The sequence below is a fragment of the Macrotis lagotis genome, chromosome X (assembly GCF_037893015.1).
Source record: "Macrotis lagotis isolate mMagLag1 chromosome X, bilby.v1.9.chrom.fasta, whole genome shotgun sequence".
In the NCBI taxonomy this organism is placed as follows: Eukaryota; Metazoa; Chordata; class Mammalia; order Peramelemorphia; family Peramelidae; genus Macrotis; species Macrotis lagotis.
Window position 1 is genome coordinate 118,568,638 of NC_133666.1, and position 23,511 is coordinate 118,592,148.

At 36.2% G+C, this 23,511-nt stretch overlaps 1 protein-coding gene across 1 annotated transcript in view; it reads right to left on the reverse strand.

The window, feature by feature from the left end:
* SHOC1 (shortage in chiasmata 1) overlaps positions 1-23,511 on the reverse strand; it is a 138,542-nt gene that overhangs the window by 58,228 nt on the left and 56,803 nt on the right. The window contains exons 12-13 of the mRNA XM_074206097.1: positions 16,741-16,974; positions 8,178-8,615 (exon numbers count right to left, since the gene is read on the reverse strand). Coding sequence (XP_074062198.1) covers positions 8,178-8,615; positions 16,741-16,974 — 672 coding nt within the window. The remainder of the gene's footprint in view (positions 1-8,177; positions 8,616-16,740; positions 16,975-23,511) is intronic.

Below are 23,511 nucleotides of genomic sequence, written 5' to 3' on the forward strand. Positions count from 1 at the left end.
AGGGCATGGATGATGGATTTTTTTATTCCTTGATGAAGGAAGTGACCAACTAACAAGATTAGATACATTTAAGTATCCAAGTAAAAGGTAGTGAGAAAAGTCCTGAAGAGTTATGGAATATTAAGAAAGTAACCTCTCAATTTTTCATCTTTAAAATGGGAAACTAAATTGAATGATCTCTAAAAGTATTACCTTTCTAAAATAAGGAGACAGCAACACACCTAGAAAAAGCTCTGACTCTGGAGTCAGGGGAAGTAGGTTCAAATCCTGTCTCTCAATCTTATACAATCATTTATGCTCTCCTGGGCATTTATTTGCTCATCTGTCAAGGAAGAAAGCTGTAACTAGATGGACTCTTTTAGATCTGTGTATATTTTACCTATAGTGCTTCTAGCTATGTTTGAGACAATGGGGGGGGGAATTTAAAAAAATATATATATGATATTAGTATAATATGATCCTGATTTTAGGCGACATAAATCTAATTTTTGGCAGAGTTGAAACGCAAACATTTTTTGGCTAAAAGTATCATTTTAACAGTATTTGTAATTTTAAAATTATATTATTTAGTAATGAAATATTTAATTTAAAATAGAACTGTGATATGTAATATTTCTATTTTACATATGTATATCCTCAAAAATAAATTTTATCAAGTTTGTTTTTGGGTGTATAGTTAGCATTCTCCTTAAAAATCATTATCATTATCAAACATTTAATAGGAAAACCGACTAGAACTAAAATAACTTTCATCTCTTCTTTAGGTGCAATCCCTCTTATGATCACTAGATGGTAATATAATTCATCAATACTGATGTTCTACTTTAACAAGTTTAGAAAAATATTTTTATCTTTAGAAGTTTTGATTTGCATAACTTTTGCATGTACATTCAAATACAAACACACACACACACACACACACACACACACACACACACACACCCTATTTGCCATTTAAAACCCCGCTCATTACCTGATCCCACTTTTCCAGCTTTACAGTATTCCCTTCCATGTGATCTGGTCAAAGTGAATTTACTATTATTTGCACACAGTGAACCATCCTCTCACCTCCCATCTCAATGTCTTTGCACAGGTTATACCTGAGACCTGGGATTCAGTCCTTAACTAACTCCTGTCTCTGAGAATGCTTAATTTCTTCAAGATTTTGCTCGAATATTTTCTTCATTGAGGTTTTTCTCATTGTTCCAGGAGCTACTAGCACTAAATCACTTTGCATTTATCAATATATGAATATGCTATATGGCCTTACAGAACTGCAAACTCCTTGAGGGCAAGGACAGTTTCCACTTTTGTCTTTATTTTTAATTCTTTAGCACTATGCCTTGCACTAAATAGGTATTTAATAAATGTTTATTGATTGATTGCTAGTAATAAAACTTAAAACAGAGTTTAGGGGCGGCTAGGTGGCGCAGTGGACAGAGCACCAGCCCTGGAGTCAGGAGTACCTGAGTTCAAATCCGACCTCAGACACATAATAATTACCTAGCTGTGTGGCTTTGGGCAAGCCACTTAACCCCATTGCTTTGGAAACTAAAAAACAACAACAACAACAAAAACCCAGAGTTTAAAAAAAGCCCTCAGTTTATTATGTCAATAATAAACTTTAAACATTACTCTTAGCACTTTCTAGAAACTATTAGTGGTTGAATTATTTTATTGTCAGTATATTCCTATTAAAACTTGTTAACTTTGATGCTGGCGATTCTATATTCATTTGTGCTATTCTAAATCCAGGATTAGCAATCCTCAGTATCTCTGCTAGGAAGTAATGATCTGTCAGTACTCAGATGATTTTACTTTTTTTATACTAACACATACCATTATGGCATTGTTCTTGCTATTTTTCTTCTTATCCTACTGCTCTTCCTGATTGTCTGCTTCCTGGATAGTCAAAAATATATATTCTAGATTGAATAAATCCATATTGTTAGAATTGCAACTTAATATAAAGCTATGATTATTAATTTCCACTAGAATGCATCTTATTTTTCAGCACTGAATCAATGCTAACTAACACAATCCATAACAATCAAGTATCTATAATATTCAAGGTATTGTGAACCAAATGCCCACAGGGTATTCCAAGGTGACATTAGTAGATCTTTGACTTAGAATGTTGCCTAATAGCTAATAATAGCTGGTTTTATTTTATTTTTTAAAATATAGCACTAAGGGCAGCTAGGTGGCGCAGTGGATAAAGCACCAGCCCTGGAGTCAGGAGTACCTGAGTTTAAATCCTGTCTCAGACACATAATTACCTAGCCAGGTGGCCTTGAGCAAGCCACTTAACCCCACTATCTTGCAAAAACCTAAAAATAAATAAATAAATGAATGAATGAATGAATGAATGAATGAATAAAATATAGCACTTTAGGTAACAGATTAAGGGATGTTTTGTAGCTACTGTTCTGACTATGTCAAATGCAGTAAATGACTTTACTAAGAGCTAACTGTCTGCTGCCTGGTTGTTAATCGGAAGCACACACATATATGGGGGCAAATGTGAAATGTAGTATTCATTGTGTAGATTCTAAAACTAGTACTTAGCAAAACTCAAGGGCCCAAACCAAAGAGCCTGAGCATTAATTTGGGGTAGTATCTCAAAGGTGTTACACTTGTATAACTTTACATATTAAAGAAATAAAAGTAGTAGAAAGACCAACACATTCGTTGAAAAGAATGTAAGACAACAGCATAGAGGGCAATAAAGAATTAGTAATCATAACTTTGAATGTGAATGGGATGAACTCTCCCTTAAAACATAAGCAAATAGCAGAGTAGATTAAAAACCAGAATCCTATAATATGCTGCTTACGAGAAACTCATTTGAAAAAAAAAAGAAAAGAAAAGAAAGAAAAAGAAACTCATTTGAAGCAGAGAGACATATATAGAGTAAAGGTAAAAGGTTGGAGCAAAATATATTTTGCTTCAGCTGAAGCAAAAAAAGCAAGGGTAGCAATCCTTATCTCAGACAAAGCAGCAGCAAAAATAGATAACATTAAAAGAGATAGGGAAGGAAACTTTATCCTCCTAAAAGGTACTATAGACAATAAAGTTATTTCAATACTGAATATATATGCACCTAGTGGGACAGCACCCAAATTCTTAAAGGAGAAGCTGAAAGAACTACAGGAAGACAAAGACAGCAAAACTCTACTAGTGGGAGAACTAAACCTCCTGCTCTCAGAGCTAGATAAATCAAATCATAAAATAAACAAGAAAGAAGTTAAGGAGGTAAATAGATTGTTAGAAAAATTAGATATGGTAGACTTATGGAGGAAACTGAACAGGGATAGAAAGGAATATACCTTTTTCTCTGCAGTACATGTAACTTATACAAAAACTGACCATGTACTAGGACATAAAAACCTCATGATCAACTGCAGAAAGGCAGAAATAGTAAATACAACTGTCTCAGATCACAATGCAATAAAAGTCATATGCAATATTGGGCCAAGGAGATACAGACCCAGAACAAATTGGAAACTAAATAACCTCATTTTAAAAAATGAGTGGACCAAAAAACAAATTATAGAAGGAATTAACCATTTTATCCTAGATAATGATAATAATGAAACAACATACCAAAACCTATGGGATTCATTCAAAGAGGCTCTCAGGGGATATATTATATCTTTAAATGCTTACATGAAAAAATTGGAGAAAGAGGAAATCAATGAAGTAACATGCAACTAAAAGAATTAGAGAAAGGACAAATCGAAAATCCCCAATTAAATACCAAATTAGAAATTCAAAAAATTAAAGGAGAAATTAATAAAATCAAAAGCTAAAAAACTATTGAATTAATAAATAAAACCAAAAGTTGGTATTATGAAAAAAACAATAAAATTGATAAACCTCTGGTCAATTTGATTAAAAAAAGAAAGAAAACCAAATTGCTAGTATCATAAATGAAAAAGGTGAACTCACCACCAATGAGGAGGAAATTAAAGTAATAATTCAAAATTATTTTTCCCAACTCTATGCCAATAAATTTGATAATCTAAGTGAAATGGATGAATATTTACAAAAATATAAGTTGCCCAGGTTAAATGAAAAAGAGATTAAATACCTAAATAACCCTATCTCAGAAAAAGAAATTCAACAAGCCATCATTGAACTCCCTAAGAAAAAAATCTCTAGGAGCTCATGGATTCACAAGTGAATTCTACCAAACATTTAAGGAACAGTTGGTTCCAACTCTATATAAACTCTTTGGAAAAATAGGAGAGGATGGAACTCTGCCTAACTCTTTCTATGAAACCAATATGGTGTTGTTACCTAAACTAGGAAGAGTTAAAACAGAGAAAGAAAATTATAGACCTATTTCCCTGATTAATATAGATGCAAAAATCCTAAATAAAATCTTAGCAAAATGATTACAACAAGTTATCACTAGGATAATACATTATAATCAAGTAGGATTTATTCATGGAATGCAGGGTTGGTTCAATATTTCCTAATATCAACAACAAACCTATCAGAAATCATATGATCATATCAATAGATGCTGAAAAAGCTTTTGACAAAATACAGCATCCATTCTTACTAAAAACACTAGAGAGTGTAGGATTAAATGGACTGTTCCTTAAAATAATTAGCAGTATCTATCTGAAACCATCAACAAGCATTATATTCAATGGGGAGAGCCCAGAGGCATTCCTGATAAGATCAGGGGTGAAACAAGGGTGCCCATTATCAGCACTACTATTCAATATTGTATTAGAAATGTTAGCATCAGCAATTAGAGAAGAAAAAGAAATTGAAGGAATTAGAATTGGGAAGGAAGAAACAAAACTCTCACTCTTTGCAGATGACATGATGGTCTACCTAGAGAATCCCACGAAATCATTCAAAAAACTACTGGAAACAATTAGCAATTTTAGCAAAGTTGCAGGTTATAAAATAAACCCTCATAAATCCTCAACTTTTCTATATATGTCTAGCAAGATACAGCAGGAAGAGCTAAAAAGAGAAATCCCATTCAAAGTAACCTCAGACAATATAAAATACTTGGGAGTCTATTTGCCAAGACAGACTCAGAATCTTTTTGGAAACAATTATAAAACACTTATCACACCAATTAAATCAGATTTAAATAACTGGGCAAATATCAACTGCTCATGTATAGGGAGAGCTAATATAATAAAAATGACAATTCTACCAAAACTAAACTGTTTAGTGCCCTACCATTCAAAATTCCAAAAAATTACTTTAACGAGTTAGAAAAAATTGCTAAGTAAATTCATAGGGAGAAATAAAAAGTCAAGAATTGCCAGGAGCTTAATGAAAAAAAGTGCAAAAGAAGGTGGCTTAGCCCTACCTGATCTAAAATTATATTATAAAGCATCAGTCATCAAAACTGTTTGGTATTGGCTAAGAAAAAGAATGGTGGACCAGTGGAATAGACTAGGTGTAAAAGCAGGAGATGATTATAGTAATCTGCTGTTTGATAAACCCAAGAGTCTAGCCATTGGGATTAAAAATGCCTTCTTTGATAAAAAACTGCTGGGATAATTGGAAGTTAGTATGGTAGAGACTTAGATTAGACCAACACCTAACACCCTTTACCAAGATAAGATCCAAATGGTTACACAAGACTTACACATAAAAAACAATACTATAAGCAAATTAGAAGATCAAGGACTAGTTTACCTGTCAGATCTATGGAAAGGGGAGCAGTTTATGACTAAGGAAGAGTTGCAGAACATCAACAAAAACCAATTAGATGATTTCGATTACATTAAATTAAAAAGCTTTTGCACAGATAAAACCACTATAGCCAAGATCAAAAGAAATGTAGTAAATTGGGAAACAATCTTTACAACTAATGATTCTGACAAAGGACTCATTTCTAAAATATACAGAGAACTGAGTCATATTTTTAAGACAAAAAGCCATTTCCCCAGATGAGGAGATCAAAGGAATTCATAGCCATATGAAAAAATGCTCTAAATTATTAATTACTAGAGAAATGCAAATTAAAGATTCTCTGAGGTACCACCTCACACCTCTCAGATTGGCCAATATGACCAGAAAGGATAATGATGATTGTTGGAAGGGTTGTGGGAAATCTGGGACACTATTACACTGTTGGTGGAGCTGTGAACTCATCCAACCCTTCTGGAGAGCTATTTGGAACTATGCCCAAAGGGCAATAAAAATATGCATACCCTTTGACCCAGCAATACCACTACTGGGTCTATATCCTGAAGAGATGATGAAAAAGGGTAAAAACATCACTTGTACAAAAATATTTATAGCAGCCCTGTTTGTGGTGGCAAAGAATTGGAAATCAAGTAAATGTCCTTCAATTGGGTAATGGCTTCGCAAACTGTGGTATATGTATGTCATGGAACCCTGTTGTTCTATTAGAAACCAGGAGGGACAGGATTTCAGGGAAGCCTGGAGGGATTTGCATGAACTGATGTTGAGTGAGATGAGCAGAACCAGAAAAACACTGTATACCCTAACAGCAACATGGGAGTGATGGATCAACCTTGAAGGACTTGCTCATTCCTTCATTGCAACAACCGGGAACGATTTTGGGCTGTCTGCAAAGGAGAGTGCCATCTGTATCCAGATAAGAAGATGTGGAGTTTGAACAAAGTTTAAGGACTATTCCCTTTAATTTAGAAAAAAAACAGATATCTTATTGTCTGATCTTGTTACCTCTTAGACTTCTCATCTCTTCTTTAAGGATATCATTTCTCTCTCATAACACCCAAATTGGATCAAGGTACAACATGGAAACAAAGTCAAGAGTGACAGATTGCTTTCTGTGGGGTGGGGGTGGGGGGAGGCAAGTAAGTTTGGGGGGGAAATTGTAAAACTCAAATAATATCTTTAATAAAAATAAATTTTAAAAATAGAAAAGAATGTAAGTCTAATAGGAAACTCTACAAAAGGTTGTATATTTTATAAATAATAATTAGCTACAAATACAAGTTTTTAAATGTTCATGGTATGAAAAACATTATATGTGAGTTTTTCTTTTTACATATATATGCACACATATATTACAATAATATCACAAAGTTGTTCATTTTCACTTTACAATCTGACTGAATGATATGATTTTCTCCTAATTTTTAGTACTATTATGATAAGTGATTAGATTTCATTTCCATATTAGGTATGGGGAAACTGAGGAAAGTAGTTTATATCTTAGAGAGAAATAACTAGGGAAGATGCGGAAAGAAGCTATAGTGATTGAATCTGAGGAATATTGGCTAACAGGTATAAATCAAACTAATTTACATCTTAGTGGGAGGTAGGGGAATCTCCCTCTATGGAGAGGAAGAGGATGCTGGCACAGAAAGACAAGGGACCATAGAATTAGAAGGTTAGGGGAATTAGTGAAGGAAATAGTGCCAGTAGTTAGGTTCACACATTGGTGTTATCCCTTTCAAAATCTGACTATCAGATTATGGGGAAGGGGAGGTTTGATGAGGAATCTGAACCCATGTGGGGAGAGAACTGGGTATTTTGGACAGGCTTTTAACTTGGGCAATACCCTGCCATTTGGGAACAAGGGAGGGACTTGTGTTTCTAGATATGAGTTAAAAGGCCCTGATTTCATGTACCACATGTACTCATTTCTATTATGGACACCCGTCCTTAAGGATATTTTAATAAAAGATCCATTTGGGTTTACTTATGATGGTTCTGAGTTCTTGGTAAAATGCTTGTTTCTTACAAATGTAGGCTCATGCAGGATCTGGCCATCCTGAGTCAGGGAGGACCACTGACAAAGACAGAGAGTCATGACCCATAATTTCCATGGTCCTGTATGTTATCACTGGGGTTTTCCTGCTTGGGAACTATTCAAAGAGCTTAGGAACACGTGGAGTAATACTGCCATGAGTGAACTAAAGGAATAAAGGGAAAAGAAAAAATCTAGTAATTTTTATTCACAAAAATCATAGTAAGAATGGTGGGCTGCCTAGTATTGCCTGGTTGCTTAAGAATTCAAGATAGGAAAGCAAGGTAGACTGGCAAGTATTATCTGAATTGGTAAGAATCCGGCAAGGTTTAGAAACTAAGGGTGTGAGTGTCTAACGACACAAGACTACATGGAAATCTTTTCTAAAAGCAGGATGTGGAAGGGGGAATGTGCCAGGGGACAACAGGGGAAGGTAAAAGGAACCCCTTACCTTCATTTTGTTCATCATCCATAACTTGTGGTTCTGGCAGGTTGGTCATATGTTTGTTTCTCAGAATGATAAAGGTATTCAAAGGATCCAAAACACCATCACATTTTCTTCCAGGTTCAAAAAATGCATTATGACTTATTGATGCGTTATATGAGTCAATAGTTAATGCTGTATAGTCTAAGGATTTGTAAGTATCTTTCTTTTCTCTCTCTTTGGCTGTCAGAGAAATTAGTTCTTCGGGTTTCTTCTTTGTCTTTTCATCTCTTCTTTGGTTTCCAACAGATACATACAAATCAGGAAAACAAATATGTGGTACATTTTTTAAAGGACTCTTTTGAACAAGTGAAAAATTATTATTTGTAGGTTTCTCTTTAGGAGCCATACAAGGAGGAGAGGTTTTGAGTTTAATAACAGTATCACTTTTTGGTTCAAGCCACCCTGAAAAAAAGTTAAAAGAAATGCTCAATTATAAACTCAACATGCTTTCCATAATTAAATATTCTGAAAAGCATAATTTATGGTAGTTTAACTAGACCAGTTTGACTATAATGCATAGTAACTTTATATACATTAAGCTTTGAAATCTTAAAATGTGTTTCCTTTGTAAGGTTTTCGACAAAATAATGAAATTTTAAGGCAATGTATTCAATTCAAATTTAAAATTTATTTTAAAACATTTTTTGTTATTCCAGAATAAATTGATAGTAAAAGATAATATTTTCAAATTCAATAAACTGGCATATTTTTGGACTTTTGCCCTGGTGTCAAATGATTAGTTTTTATTGATTTCTAAACAAGAATATCCTAAAAAAATACTATAATAGGGAGAATTGCTCAGGGAAGAGGGCTACCAAGGATTTGGTGGGTCTTCATTTATCAGTGAAGAAATCTCAAGGCTCTCTGACTCAGGAATGTAAGAAAATTCCATAAATTTAAATGCACAAGCTACTGCAAAATAAAATTACAAGTTAATGCACAGGGTTCTTTAAGAAGGCAGCAAGGTAAAAAAAAAAGTAGATTTTAATAGAAGTAGCAAAGTTAAGCAAAGAAGGAAATAGTTAAGGTTAAGAAATTATAGGGCCTTAGATGAAGGCATCAGCTTGACTAGGAGTTTAGGATCTTTGTTAGTACAAGGTAGCCTTGAGTAATTTATCATGTATAACCAGAAGGGTTATAATCCTGTTTTAGACAGGATTGCATTCCAGACTAGAACAGAGTTAATATAAAGAATGGGAAAGTTTTTAACAGTTTTAAAAGATTAACTATTTTAACAGTGTCTGTTTGCTAGGTACATTCTTTGCTTATAGGGATTTGCTTGTAAGAAAAGTATTATAACAATACAGAAAAGGATTATAACATTGTCTGAATTATAATTTTTGTGTCTTAACACAGAAAGGAAAAAAGATTACAATATCTCTCTGCCCAGAGTTTCCCAGCTTTAATATTAGATTATGGATATTTGAATTGTTCTCTATTAGTTATTATATTATTATTATTATTAATAATCCAAAATTTACCAAAAAAAATTCTACAGCAAAGTAGATTATAATCTACACATGCCTACCCACTCATCATCTACAACTCTTGTCCTCTTATAAGACTTCCAACAAAAACAATAAATACAAGCTGCCCTTGGTTGTCTACTGCTCTTCTGTGACTATCATATATTGATGACTTATAGCTGACTTTCAACCAGAGGGCAGGCAAGTCACCCTAGTAGAAGCAACAAGATATACTGGGGAAGATAAGAGTCAGATGAGGCACACTATTACCATCACCTTAATCCCCACCTCCTTAAGACCTCAAGAACTAAAGAAAGTCAAAGACTTTGGCAACTAAGAACCTTGGGAATGGCAATGTACTACCCTCCCACTCCCACCCTACACTGCCAGTCTTGCTGACTAGCCATGAATGATGGTATCAAATTGTGGAGATGGATTCACAGTGTTTGCCATGATAAACCTCTGGAATGATAGTATGGTTTTTTTTTTTCCCTGTTACTCCTCCCCAACCCCCCCCCCCCATTCCACTATGCTTCCAGAACAATCTGTAGTACCATCCAGGAAATAAACCTTTACAGATAAAAAACCAGGCAATTTTAGCATCCCCAGTTACTGGAGACCCCCCCAAAAAGTTCTTGACATCAAAATCCTTGACACTGTCAAATAAACTTCAGAAACAGTTCAGAAACAGCCATAATTTATATCAGTAGAAATAACATTAAAGAAGATTACTTATCATTGGCTTTGCTGATGCAAAAACAGCAAAAGATCATGGGGTTTTTCCATTTCCTATATGTGTTATCTCCCTTAACAGAATATAAGCAGAGATTGTCTTGTTTTAATATTTGAATCATTCATGCTTAGCACAGTATTTTGTACATAGTAATTATATAGTAAATTTTTTCATTAATTTCTTTGTTCCAACATGTATCATAAGTATTTAAAATGATTTGCAGTATATTCATACTCACCATGTGCTATTACCAGTACTATTTGGGTGGTCAAATTACATTTTTCAGTGATCTTTTAACTCACAATGAATATAAAATGTATTGGTATTAAATACTGTAAAAACACTGGTATTAGGGTGGCTAGGTGGTGCAGTGGATAAAGCACCAGCCTTGGAGTCAAGAGTACCTGGGTTCAAATCTGGTCTCAGACACTTAATAATTAGCTAGCTATGTGGCCTTGGGCAAACCACTTAACCCCATTTGCCTTGCAAAAACAAAACTAAAAAAAAAAATACTGGCATTAAGTAAAAAGATATATTTTAAAGAGAGATATTTCTTCTTAAAATATGCTTTTAAATAAAAACATTAAATTATAAAGAGAAAAATAAATTTTATTTTATTTAAAATAAGTTTTAGTGATACCTTTTGTATTTCTACCAGCTATTTCAGATACATCCCTAACCCTGGACCTGAGCATTGCCTTTTAATATTAGTCATAATCATAAAGCTTGAAAAAAGGATCTGTAGGTTTTAGTGTATTGCAAGCTCTTATAAGCTCTATATGAGTCAACAATATGATATGGCAATCAAAAAATATCATTTGATTATCATCTGCAGCAAGAACTAGCATTAGGAAGGTAAAAGTTCCATTATTCTCTACTATGGTCAAACAGCACATTATACATTGTGTTCAGTTCTAAGGCCCACAGCTTAGGAAGGGTGTTGATAAACTAGAGAGCATCTAAAGAGAGCAACTAGGATTTTAAAGGGTCTTAGGTTCATGACACATAATCAAGATACTTGGTATTATTTAACCTGGAGAAGAAATGTTACAGCTAGTTTTTGGAAGAGATGACTGTTAAGTTTTCAGTGTGTGCATTTACACCTTGGAGATCAGCAAATGCTACAAATCAAGGCTTGGTTTATTATTTGTTGACAGTGTAGGCTTAAGAAAATGGAGAAAACATTAATACTGCAGATTAAACTTAAAAAGTGTTTATTTAACATTTATCAACACATACCTGGACATAATAATCTATCTCCAAATATCTGAAGAGCTGCCATGCAAAAAAGGAATAGATTTGATCAGCTTTGCCCCAGAAGGTAGAAGCAGGAAAAATGGGTGAGATAACAGCTGGGACTTATATGGTGCTTTAAAATGGGTGGTAGGCATTATTATCCTCATTCTACAGATAAGAAAACTGTGTGGCAGAGAAGTTAAATGATTTGTCTCTGGTCCCATAGGTAATAAGTGTCAGAGGCAGAATCTAAATGAAGGTTTTCTCTATTCTAAATCCACCACATTATTCACTATGAAATTGAAAACAGGAAAGTTTAGGCATGAGATAAAATAAAACTTCCTAACCTTTAATTATTCAAAAGAGAAATGGACTGCTTTTAAGAGGTAGTGGTCTCCCCTTAACTGGAATTCTTCAATTAAAAGTTGAACAGTCACTACTTGTAGATATATTTGGGAGAGGTTTCTTATTCAGTTATAAAAGGATTTGATGACCTTTATGGTATACCTTTCAGGTATAAATAGGATCAAAAACTGAAAAGCTTTGATTTTGACTGGAAAAGGGTAGAAAAAATTCTTTTTTTAAAAAAATGAAAAGTGTAATAAATTATAGACCAATGAACTTGACTATTTGTAGCAAAATTCTTGAGCATATGATTAGAAGGGAGAATGAATGAAAATATAAACAAGAAAGCAATGATTAAAAAAGTATGACTTCATCAAAAACGGTTTATCAATCATTTATTAAATGCTTTCTATTATGGTAGGTCTGGAATTTTATGTCTACCTGTAGCTCAAAGTCCATTTGTATGGGACTGTCCTCATTGGTGGAGAATGCTACTTATTATTCTACACTTGCATGAAAAGTGGAGCTGGTAAGAGCTTTGGAAAAGATATATCCTGCTTTTTTGGTTTCCAACTCTGAGACAGAAGAAGAATTGCAGTTTAAGATTACATTCAAATGTTTGTTTGCTCTAATCAAGCAGCTAGATGACACAGTGATAGAGCACTGGGCTTGGAATCAAGAAGAACTCAAACCAAGTTCAAATCCAGCCTCAGATCTTGCTAGCTATGTGATCCTAGGCAAGTGATTTAACTCTGATGACTTCAGTTTCCTCATCTGTAAAAGATGAAGAAGGAAATGGTATCTTGGGGTCAAGAAGAACTGGACATAACTTAAAACAAATATAAATTGTAACATTTGTAACACTGTGAATATTGCACATATTTATGTCACTTTCCAATATTTACCTGGCAAACAAAAACTTCTAGCTCAGAGACTAACCATCTAAAAATTGTTTCAAGATTGGCTACTTATGGGAGCCAAGTTGGTGGAGAAAAGACAGGGGACTCACCTAAGTTCTCCCCACCCCATCCTCTCTGAATACCTTTAAATAATGTCCTAAGGAATCACCATAGCAACTGGGACCTTGTACACATTCCCTGAAAACTGAGGAGCTTTCAAGGCCCTCACTGCTGCACAGTACAGTGGGGGCTCAGATCTGAGTAATGTCTGTACCTCCTCACTTCCACTTTGGTCAGACCAAATGCACCCCTGATTTCCTCTGAAAATTTCCTGCTGGGAAGGTTCCAGCATTTGAGGGTGATGCTGGGTTTTCTATGAGTATGAAAGCAATGCCATCTTACACTATGTGAGCAATGATGAATTTCAAGGTTCTACTCCAGAGGCAGCTGCAACCTCATCACTGAAATGTCCAGTATCTTAACAAACTGAGGAAGAATGCTTTTGTCAGCATCATCCTCTTTGGCAGTGTCATTTCTGGAGTCAAGGTGTTCCAGAGCCAGGAACTTAACTTTCCATTAAACTCAGATTGGTAGGTAGACTATGAGTCCTACACATGATGTGAGTTAGATCTTGGCAGTGAGGAGGTCCAGTTCATGGTCTGAGAATATATATCTCTTAGGATGGGGCCTTCTAGCAGGTGGGCAAACCCTTCAATCAGGATAAAATTTTCAAATGAACATCTACCTCTGCTGACACCTGCTTCCTTCTCTGTAGGAAGGTGCCAACCATTAAAGAAAATAACCCAGAAGCTCAATCCCTTCCCCAAAAATAATGTCCTAAAACAAATTCTGCAATGTCAGAACCCACAAAAGCATGGAGTAAAACAGTTTTCCAGACTAAGACAACTAAGATGGTTAGCAAGAAAGGTCTATTCCACCAGGAGAGAGTGGAGTGCAGTATAGCTCAGGCCCTGTCTGCACAGACCAGACTCCGGAAAACCAGGAGCAGGCCTTGGAAGTACCTGAATCAGGAGCAGCAGCATTGCTTCAGGAGTGCTCATTCCACAGATGGTAAGGTATTGAACAACTGGTAAGGAGATTACAGATTCTCCTTGTTGATATTAAGACAAGAAGTCATTGCTTTGACCATCCTCAGATCCACCTGTGGTCCTAGGTGGCACTCCTAGTGGGGAGGAGTGATGGGTTTACAGTCACAAGGAGCAGGGATTCTGGTCACAGTTGCAGAGCAAAAAAAGAAAGATTGCTTGCAGTCACTTACAAATCAGAAGGAGACAAGGACAGGAGACTCTCCCTAGATCATACCACTTTAGAAGAACTGAAAGCTTACAGACCCTTTCAGAATTAGCTCTGAAAAGAACTGCACAAATCCCCTGAAGCTTGGAAAAGTGCTCCTTCTATACTGGGAGCAGAATCCAACTTTAGCAAAGAGTTAAAAGTCAGAAAAATGAGCAAACAAAAAATTCTGACTATAAAAAGTGACTATGGTAATAAGGAAGATCAAAAACATATACTAAGAAGAAGACAATAAAATAAAAAAATTAAAGAAAAATATGAATTATTCTCAGACCATAGGAGAGTTCAAAAGGAATTTTAAAAACCCAATAAGAGAAATAGAGGGGGGGGGGGCTAGGTGGCGCAGTGGATAAAGCACCGGCCCTGGAGTCAGGAGTACCTGGGTTCAAATCCAGTCTCAGACACTTAATAATTACCTAGCTGTGTGGCCTTAGGCAAGGCAACATAACCCCATTGCCTTGCAAAAAACTAAAGAGAGAGAGGGGAGAGGAGAGGGAGAGGAGAGGGAGAGGGAGAGGAGAGGGAGAGGGAGAGGGAGAGGGAGAGGGAGAGGGAGAGGAGGGGAGGGGAGGGGAGGGGAGGGGAGAGGGGAGGGGAGGGGAGGGGAGGGGAGGGGGGAGGGGGAGGTGAGGAGAGGAGAGGAGAGGAGAGGAGAGGAGAGGAGGAGAGGAGAGGAGAGGAGAGGAGAGAAGAGAGAGAGAAATAGAGGAAAAATTAGGAAAAGAAATGAGAGTGATGTAAGAAAATCATGAAAAAAGAATCAACAACTTGGTAAAGGAGACAGAAAATACTGACGAAAATAACACTTTATTTTATTTTTTAGTTTTTTGCAAGACAAATAGGGTTAAGTGGCTTGCCCAAACACAGATAGGTAATTATTAAGTGTCTGAGACTGGATTTGAACCCAGGTACTCCGGACTCCAGGGCCAGTGCTTTATCCACTACACCACCTAGCCATCCTGAAAATAACACTTTAAAAAACAGACTAGGCCAAATGGTAAAAATTAAAAGAAGAGAAGAATACCTTGAATAGCAGAATTGGCTAAATGGAAAAAGATATTCAAAAATTCACTGAAGAGAATTCCTTAAAAAGCAGGAATGGGCACATGGAAAAAAGAGGCACGAACATTCCCTAAAACAACCCCAACTTCTTATAAAATAGAATTGTTCAAATGGAAAAGGAGGTACAAAAGTTCACTGAAGAATAATTCCTTAAAAATTAGTATTAGACAAATGGAAGCAAATGACTCTATGAGAAATCAAGAAACAATAAAGCAAAACCAAAAGAATGAAAAATATAAGATTATGAAATATCTCACTAGAAAAACAACAGGAGAGAAATTTAAAAATTATTGAACAACTTGAAAGCCATGATTTTAAAAAGGGCTAGAAGTTACAATTTAAGAAATTAATAGAAAAACTGCCCTAATATTCTAGAATCAAAAGGTAAAATAGAAATTGAAAGAACTCACCAATCATATCCTGAAAGAGATCGCCCAAATGAAAACTCTCAGGAATGGTACAGTCAAATTCCAGAGCTCCCAGATCAGGAAGAAAATATTGCAAACAGCCAGAAAGAAACAATTTACATAATGGGGCAATAGTCAATATAATACATGATATAATACAGTATAATACAAGCAGCTTCAGCTTCTACCTTGAAGCAGAAGGCTTGAAATATAATGTTCCAGAGGGCAAAGGAATTAGGACTACAACCAAGAATCACTTACCCAACAAAACTGAGTATAATTCTTCAGGAGAAATGGACATTTAATGAAATAGAGGTCTTTCAAGTATTCCTGATGAAAATACCAGAGCTGAATAGAAAATCTGATTTCTACCCAGGACTGCAAGTTGGATCTGAGTTTGGTCAATGGATCAAGAGTTCTGGCCTCAATATCAGCAGAGAGAACCCTGTAAGTTCCTTCTCACCAGTTCTTCAACCCCATTACCATCTATGGATTGAGAGCTGAAGCAGCTGCTGCTGCTACTAACTTTCAAATAAGGCTCAAGAAAGGCATAAAAAAAGTAAATAGGAAAGGGAAATTACAAGGGACTTAAGTTTAAACTGGTTATATTTATGGGTAGATAATATTTGTAACTCATAAGAATTTTCTTATTATTAGCAAAATGAGTAGAACCAGAAAAACAATATATACAGTAAAAGCAATATGGAAAATTGATCAATTTTGAATGATTTTGCTGTTCTCAGCAATTCAATAATCTAAAACAAAGACATAATATAAAAAAATTATGCAACAACTGATGAAGCAGAATACAGACAGAAGCATACTTTTAAATTTTTTCTTGTGTTTTTTTGTCTATGTTTTCTTTTACAATATGGCTAATAAGGAAGTATGTTTTACATGACTACACAAGTATAACCCATATTGAATTGCTTGCTTTTTCAATTGGGGTGAGGAAAGAGAAAATTTGGAACGCAAAATTTATAAATAGATGTTAAAAGTTGTTTTTACATGTAATTGGAGGAAAAAGTACTAAATGATTTCTTAAAAAAGAGATTAGCTACTTACATTCTAGTTTAAGTGATTTTATAGGTAATATTTCCACTTGAGTTGGAAGCAGGTTGTGATGACACAAATCTGGAGTCAGATGTTCCAAGGTATCTGTCATTATCATGCTTAGTTCCTCTTGTTTCTGCCATTCTTCTTTTAATGAGCCAAGAATAAGGATTTCTACCTCAACAGAAAACATTCTTTTCAAATCTGTAATTGAATAGTGAATTACAGGCTTTTTGGTTTGTGGCACTAAAAAAAACAAAAGAGCAGAAATATTTCATAACACAGTTGTAAGAAGAAGTTTAAAAAAATCATGAAATCATAAGAATTTATTATATGGATATATTGTCATAAATCATTTTACACTTTTAAAATGATTATGAAAATTTCAGTCTTTAGCAATTTTTCTAGATTAAACAAAATATTTGAAAAGTCTACATCTCTACTTTCAAAATATATATCTGATTTAACTAATATAGAGAAAATAAAACTGAGAATAAATAGAAAATATATTAAGTGCAAAAATTTTCAACTGATTAAGGAGTAAAATCATAAAGCAGGTTGGATTACCAAAATGAAAATAAAAGATGTGGTGACCAAGCCACAAGTAAGTATTTCCTGTCTTTTGGGAAGATTGGCACACTGTAATTTTCTTTTAATAAAGGCCAAACCTCTCTAATACTCATAGGAGAGTAAGCCAGAATTTATTTTGCTTTATGCATTTTTTCACATTTTATTATTTTTAAAAATTCATTTATTTTTCCAACTATATGTAAAGATAATTTTCAACATTTATTTTTGAAAAGTTTTCTCCCTCATACTCTTCCCTCCACTCATGGCAAGTAACCTTATATAGGAACATATACAATCATGTTACACATATTTCCATATTAATCATATGAAGGAAGAATCAGATCACAAATGGTAGAGCCACGAGGAGGAAAAATCAAATTAAAAAATGAAAATAGTATGCTTTAATATACATTCAGATTCCATAGTTGTTAATGATGGCTAAAAGAAAGATCCTGGGGAGGGAGATGAAAAGAAGGGAATCCTTAAGACCAAGATTGTATCAAGAAATGAGGACAAAGTGCATTCCAGATAAGGGAGATCATTTAAGTCAGTCAGTCTGTTAACAGTCATCTACCCAATGTAGGCACTGTGCAAAGTGCTGAGAATGCAAAAAGAAAACAAATCAAAACAATCCCCATTCATTTTTTTTGTTTGGGGGTTGGTTTTTTTGGCTAAGATTTTTTTTTATTTTCTTTAATTTATTTACACATTATTAAAATATTCTTGTTTAAGAATAAACATAATACTTCCCCCCCCCAAAAAAAATAAAACCTCATGAGAAATAAAGTGAAAGAGAAAAAAATGCGTTTCAGTCTGTGTTCTGATACCATCAGCTTTGTCTTGTGGGGATGACATTCTTTATAAGTCCATCATAGAAGTTACTTCCATATTTTACCACAGTTGCTGTTGCTGATTGTAATTCCCTCCATCCATTCCTCCCCATTACCATCTATTATATTTTCTCTCTCCTTTCACTCTGTCCCTTTTCCAAAATGTGCTGTGGGGCAGTTGAGTGGTGCAACAGACAGAGCACCGGCCCTGGGGCCAAGAGACCCCAAACCTACATCCCTCTCCAGAGACCCAGCAACCACCTGGCCCTGTGGTCCTGGACAGGCCACCCAATCTCACAATCTTGTAAAAAGTAAAAAAGAAAATGTGTTATATCTGACTATCCTCTCCTTTATCACCCACAAGACTCCTTTTCCATCCTCCTCTCCTTTTTCTTCTAGCTGTCTATATCCTATTGAGTGTGTATACTGTTTCCTTTCTGAGCCATTTCAGATGAGAATGAAGGCTCCCGCATTCCCCCTCACCTTCCCCCCTTCCATACATTGCAAAAGCTACATGAAATATCTTTTACATAAGATATCTTAGCCTACCTCTCCTTTCTCTTACTCCCAGTACTCCCTTTTACCCACTGACTCCATTTTTACAATATATTATATCTTCAAATTCAGCTCTCTCCTGTGCCTCATCTATAAAGGCTCCTTCTATCTTCTCTATTAGATGAGAAGGTTCATATGAGTATTATCAGTATCACCTTTCCATGCAGAAATACATGCAGTTCATCATCATTAAGTTCCTCATAATTTATCCTTGTCCACTCTCTCTATGCTTCACCTGAGTCCTTGAAATACTTCACCCAAGGACTTGAAAATCAAATTTTCTGTTCAGCTCTGGTTGTTTCAACAGGAACATTTGAAAAACCCTTATTTCATCGAATTTTCATCTTTTCCCCTGGAAGAGGATGTTCAGTTTTGCTGGTTAGTTGATTCTCTGTTGCATTCCAAGCTCTTTTGCCTTCCAGAATATTATATTCCAATCCTACGAGCCCTTACTGTTAAGTCCTGGGTAATCCTGACTGTAGCTCCATGATATTTGAATTGTTTCTTTCTGACTGCTCATAATATTTTCTCTTTGACTTGGGAGTTCTGAAACTTGGCTATAATATTCCTGGGGATTGTTTTTTTTTAATCTCTTTCAGTAGGAGATTGGTGGATTCTCTCAATTTCTATTTCAACCTCTGCTTCTAGGATATCAGGGCAATTTTCCTGTAGGAACTTTAAAAATGAGGTCAAGGCTCTTTTCCTGATCATGACTTTCAGGTAGTCCAATAATTTTTAAATTATCTTTTCTGGATCTGTTTTCCAGATCAGTTCTTTTTTCAATGAAATATTTCATATTTTGTTCTAGTTTTTCATTGTTTTGGTGTTAAATTTTTGTGTCTTGATTTCTTGCAAAGTCACCAGCTTTCTTTAGCTCCATTCTACATCTGAAAGATTTGGTTTCCTCAGAGAGCCTTCTTATCTCCTTTTCCATTTAGCCAATTCTGCTTTTTAAAGCATTCTTCTCCTCAATAACTTTTTGAACTGTTTTATTCATTTAACCTAAACTGACTTTTAATATGTTATTTTCTTCAGCATTTTTTGGATCTCCTTGACTAAGCCACTGACTTCAATTTCATGTTTTTCCTGCATCTCTCTCATTTCTTTTCCCAATTTTTCTTCTATCTTCCTTACTTGATTTTCAAAGTATTTTTTTAAGTTCTGTCATAGCCTGAGCCCAACTTCTATATTTCTTTGAGTCTTTAGATGCAGAAGCTTGAAATTTCTCATCTTCAGAGTGTGTATTTTGGTCCTCCATGGTACCAAAGTAATTGTCTATGGTCAGGTTCCTTTTTTTCTATTTACTCATTTCCCCAGCCTATGCCTGGTTTTGGTGCTTCCTGAACTTTTGAGTATTATTGGGACACCCCTGCAAAGACCATGATTGCTCTCCTGGTCTGTTGAATGGCTCTAGCTCACCCCTCTGGGGCCCCAGACTGTGACCAGGGTCTGAATGTGGTCAAAGCCCCAGAGTCCTGTCCCAGGGACAGAGGACAGACCTCAGCAGTCTCCCTCCACTTCCCTTACCTTCCATGAGCTGAAAAATCAGGGAGCAGCTGCCAGGTGGCTCCTGCTGGGCAGTTCCACAGGCCTGTTTCTGTTTCCTAGGATCTGGGCTGCAATGACGGCCATGGCTGCTCTGAAGAGGGCCACACTGGACTGGGCTATGTGCTTGCGCTGGCAGAGATCACCCTGCTGATCTTCCAAGTTGTGCTTGGTGCTCTGTGGGGTGGCAGGTCAGGAAACTGCTTCTACTGCCAGGCGCTGGTATTCCCAGGGACCTAGGTGCCCTGGGACTGTTCCTGGAAGGCTGAAGCTCCTTTGCTCCTGCGCCCTGCCACCCCTCCAACCCCGTGAAATAGAGCCTTCTTGTTATTTTCCAGGTTGCCTTGGGCTGGAGAATCGCCTCACTGGATCTTCCTATGGGTTCTGTCTCTTGAAAATTTAGTTAGTGTCATAATTTTAAGATTTTTGAAATATTTTGTAGAGAGCACCTAAGAGAGGCTGTTCTTCCTGCTTCCATCTTGGCTGTGCCCCTCAATAATCCCCATTCTTGAGAAGCTTATGATCAATTGGGGTGAGGGGAATGAGGGTGGGGTAGAAGCCACAAGCAAATAAATATGTATAAACAAACATAATTGACAGAAGGGAAACACTAAAATTAAATGGAGCTGGAGATGGTTTCCTGTAAAACATGGATCCCAAACTGGGACTTGAAGGAAGTCAGGAGGCAGAGATGACAAGGGAGAGCATTCCAGGAATGAGAGATAACCATAGAGAATGTCTAGAATCAAGAGAAGGAGTGTCTTGTTCATGATACTGAATCAAAAAGTCTATGGTAGGGAATGAGGACTAGAAATGAAGGTGAGGTCTGGGTTGCCCTGGCAATGATAAGGAGTCAGTGGAGTTTATTGCATGGGAGTGAGGGTGATAAGTTCAGATGGGAATGTAGAAATATCCTTTTGACAGCTGAATGGAGGGAGAGACTTGTGGCAGGCAGACTTATCAGCAGGGAAAGGCATGGAGGCAAGAAACTGAATTGTTTACAGGGAATGGCTAGCAGGGAGCAAGAAATACAAGGAGGGGAACAACACAAGAAGAGATTTGAAAAGTGAGATAGTCCCTCCTCTCAAACAATTACAGAATCTGAGAGTTGGAAGTGTCTTCCAAAGGTCATCTAGTGTAATCCATCCAACCAAAGCATCCTCACTATATAACATTTCCAGATTTTTGATTAAATTGCCAGGTTGGTCCCTGAAGACTTCCAAGGAAGGGAAGGGGAAACCCAGCATTTGTTGAGGAAGTCCATGCCATTTTTAGACAACTTTAACTGTTAAGAAGGTTTACCTGACATAAAGCCTAAATTTAACTTTTTTGAACCCTTAACATTGCTTCTGGTCTGCCTTCTGGAAACAAAAGAAATAAGTTCTAGTCTCTCTTCCAAAAAAATAGCCCTTCAAATATTTCAAGAAAGCTATCTGAAATAAGGTTCTCCACCATCCTGGTTTCCCTCTTCTGGATATTCTCTTATTCATGTCCTTACCATGGTTCCCAAAAATCAAACAGACCATGAAGTCTAACAAGGGTATAGTACAGTGGGACTATCACCTATCATTCCTGGAAGGTATTAGCTTTTTAAATGCAGGCCAAGATTGCAATAGATTTATCTCTAATGAATTTCACCTTTCAGTTTCAGTCCAACTCTCTAGTGCTCTAGCCTGTCAAGACCTTTTTGGATCCTGACCCTGTCATCCAGCATGTTAACTACCCTTTCTGCTTTGTGCCATCCACACAAAGGAACATGCATTCTATTAGGTGAATATAACATGCACACAGATGAGTACATTCAGGGCATACACAAATGCACTGCTGGAGGGGAATCCAGAAAAGCCTTTAGAAAGATGGAACACCTGAACTGGAACATGGAAAGGATTGAGGACCTTCAAGTGAAGAGCAAGGAGCATTCCAGGCAGAAGGGGAAAGCTTCTCAAAGGCAAAGAAGTGGGAGATGGAAGGTTTTGTGTGTGTGTGTGTGTGTGTGTGTGTGTGTGTGTGTGTGTGTGTGTAACAGCAAGAAGGCCAGTTTGACTGGTGTATACAGCATGGGAGGGAAAATAATGTATGACCAGTTTGGAAAGATAGGCTGAAGTTAGACTGACTTCAAGATCAAACAGGTGTGCTTATATTTTAGATTAAGGACAAGGGGGGGGGCACTAAATCCTCCTGAGCAGAAGACTGACATTGTAAGATCTGTGCTTTGGAACTATTACTGTGGTAGCTGTGTAGATGATGGATTAGAGGCAGGAGGATCTATTAGAAAGCTATAAATATGACGGCTAGGTGGCGCAGTGGATAGAGCACTGGCCCTGGAGTAAGGAGTATCTGAGTTCAAATCTGGCCTCAGACACTTAATAATTACCTAGCTCTGTGGCCTTGGGCAAGCCATTTAATCCCATTGCCTTTCAAAAAAAAAAAGCTATAAATGTTATTCAGGAAAGAGGTGATGAGGGTTTGACCTAGAATGGTTGTAGAATGAATAGAGAAAAGAGAATAGATGAGAGAATCAATGAGAAAATGAGCATGCTGGAGAGCCCTGATCCTAAGTCAAGACTTGGCAAATGACTGGATGTGGGAAGATCAGAGAAAGTAAATTATAGACTTAGAGCTACCAAGGACCTTAGACGTCAAGTCTAATACCCTTATTTTACAAGAGAGGCTAAGAGACATTAAATAACTAGCCCAGGGTCACATAGCCATTAAGTATATGAGGCAGGATTTGAACTCAGGTCTTTCTGACTCCAAGTCAAATCCTCTATCCATTGTGCAATCTAGCAGTTAACTCTTAAGTCGTAAACCTGGATGCCCACAAGAATAATGATACTTTTGACAGAAATAGGAAAGTCATGGGGGGATTTCACTTTGTAATTCCTTCAATATGCCACTCCTTAGTTTCAAGAAAATCAGGTTTAAATCTCATTTTCTGAAGGAAAGCTTTTCTGGTACCCCAGCTGGTATCTTCCCCTTTCATATTGTTTCTATCTGTTCTGAACATCTTGAATGTACCTAGTCATATAATAATAATGTTACACTTATTACCTCATTTGATATCCACAATAACTCTGGCAGGTAGGGGCCATGATTATTCTCATTTTACATTTGAGAAAACTGAGATACAAAGAGGCTAATAACTTGACCAAAGTCACAAAGTAGTAAATGGCACAGCAAGCATTCAAACACAAGCTCTACTCCTAGACACAGGGCTTTTCCATTACACCTAGCTGATTAAAAATACTATGATGGTAGAATTTTCCCTCTTTAACAAAAAGCT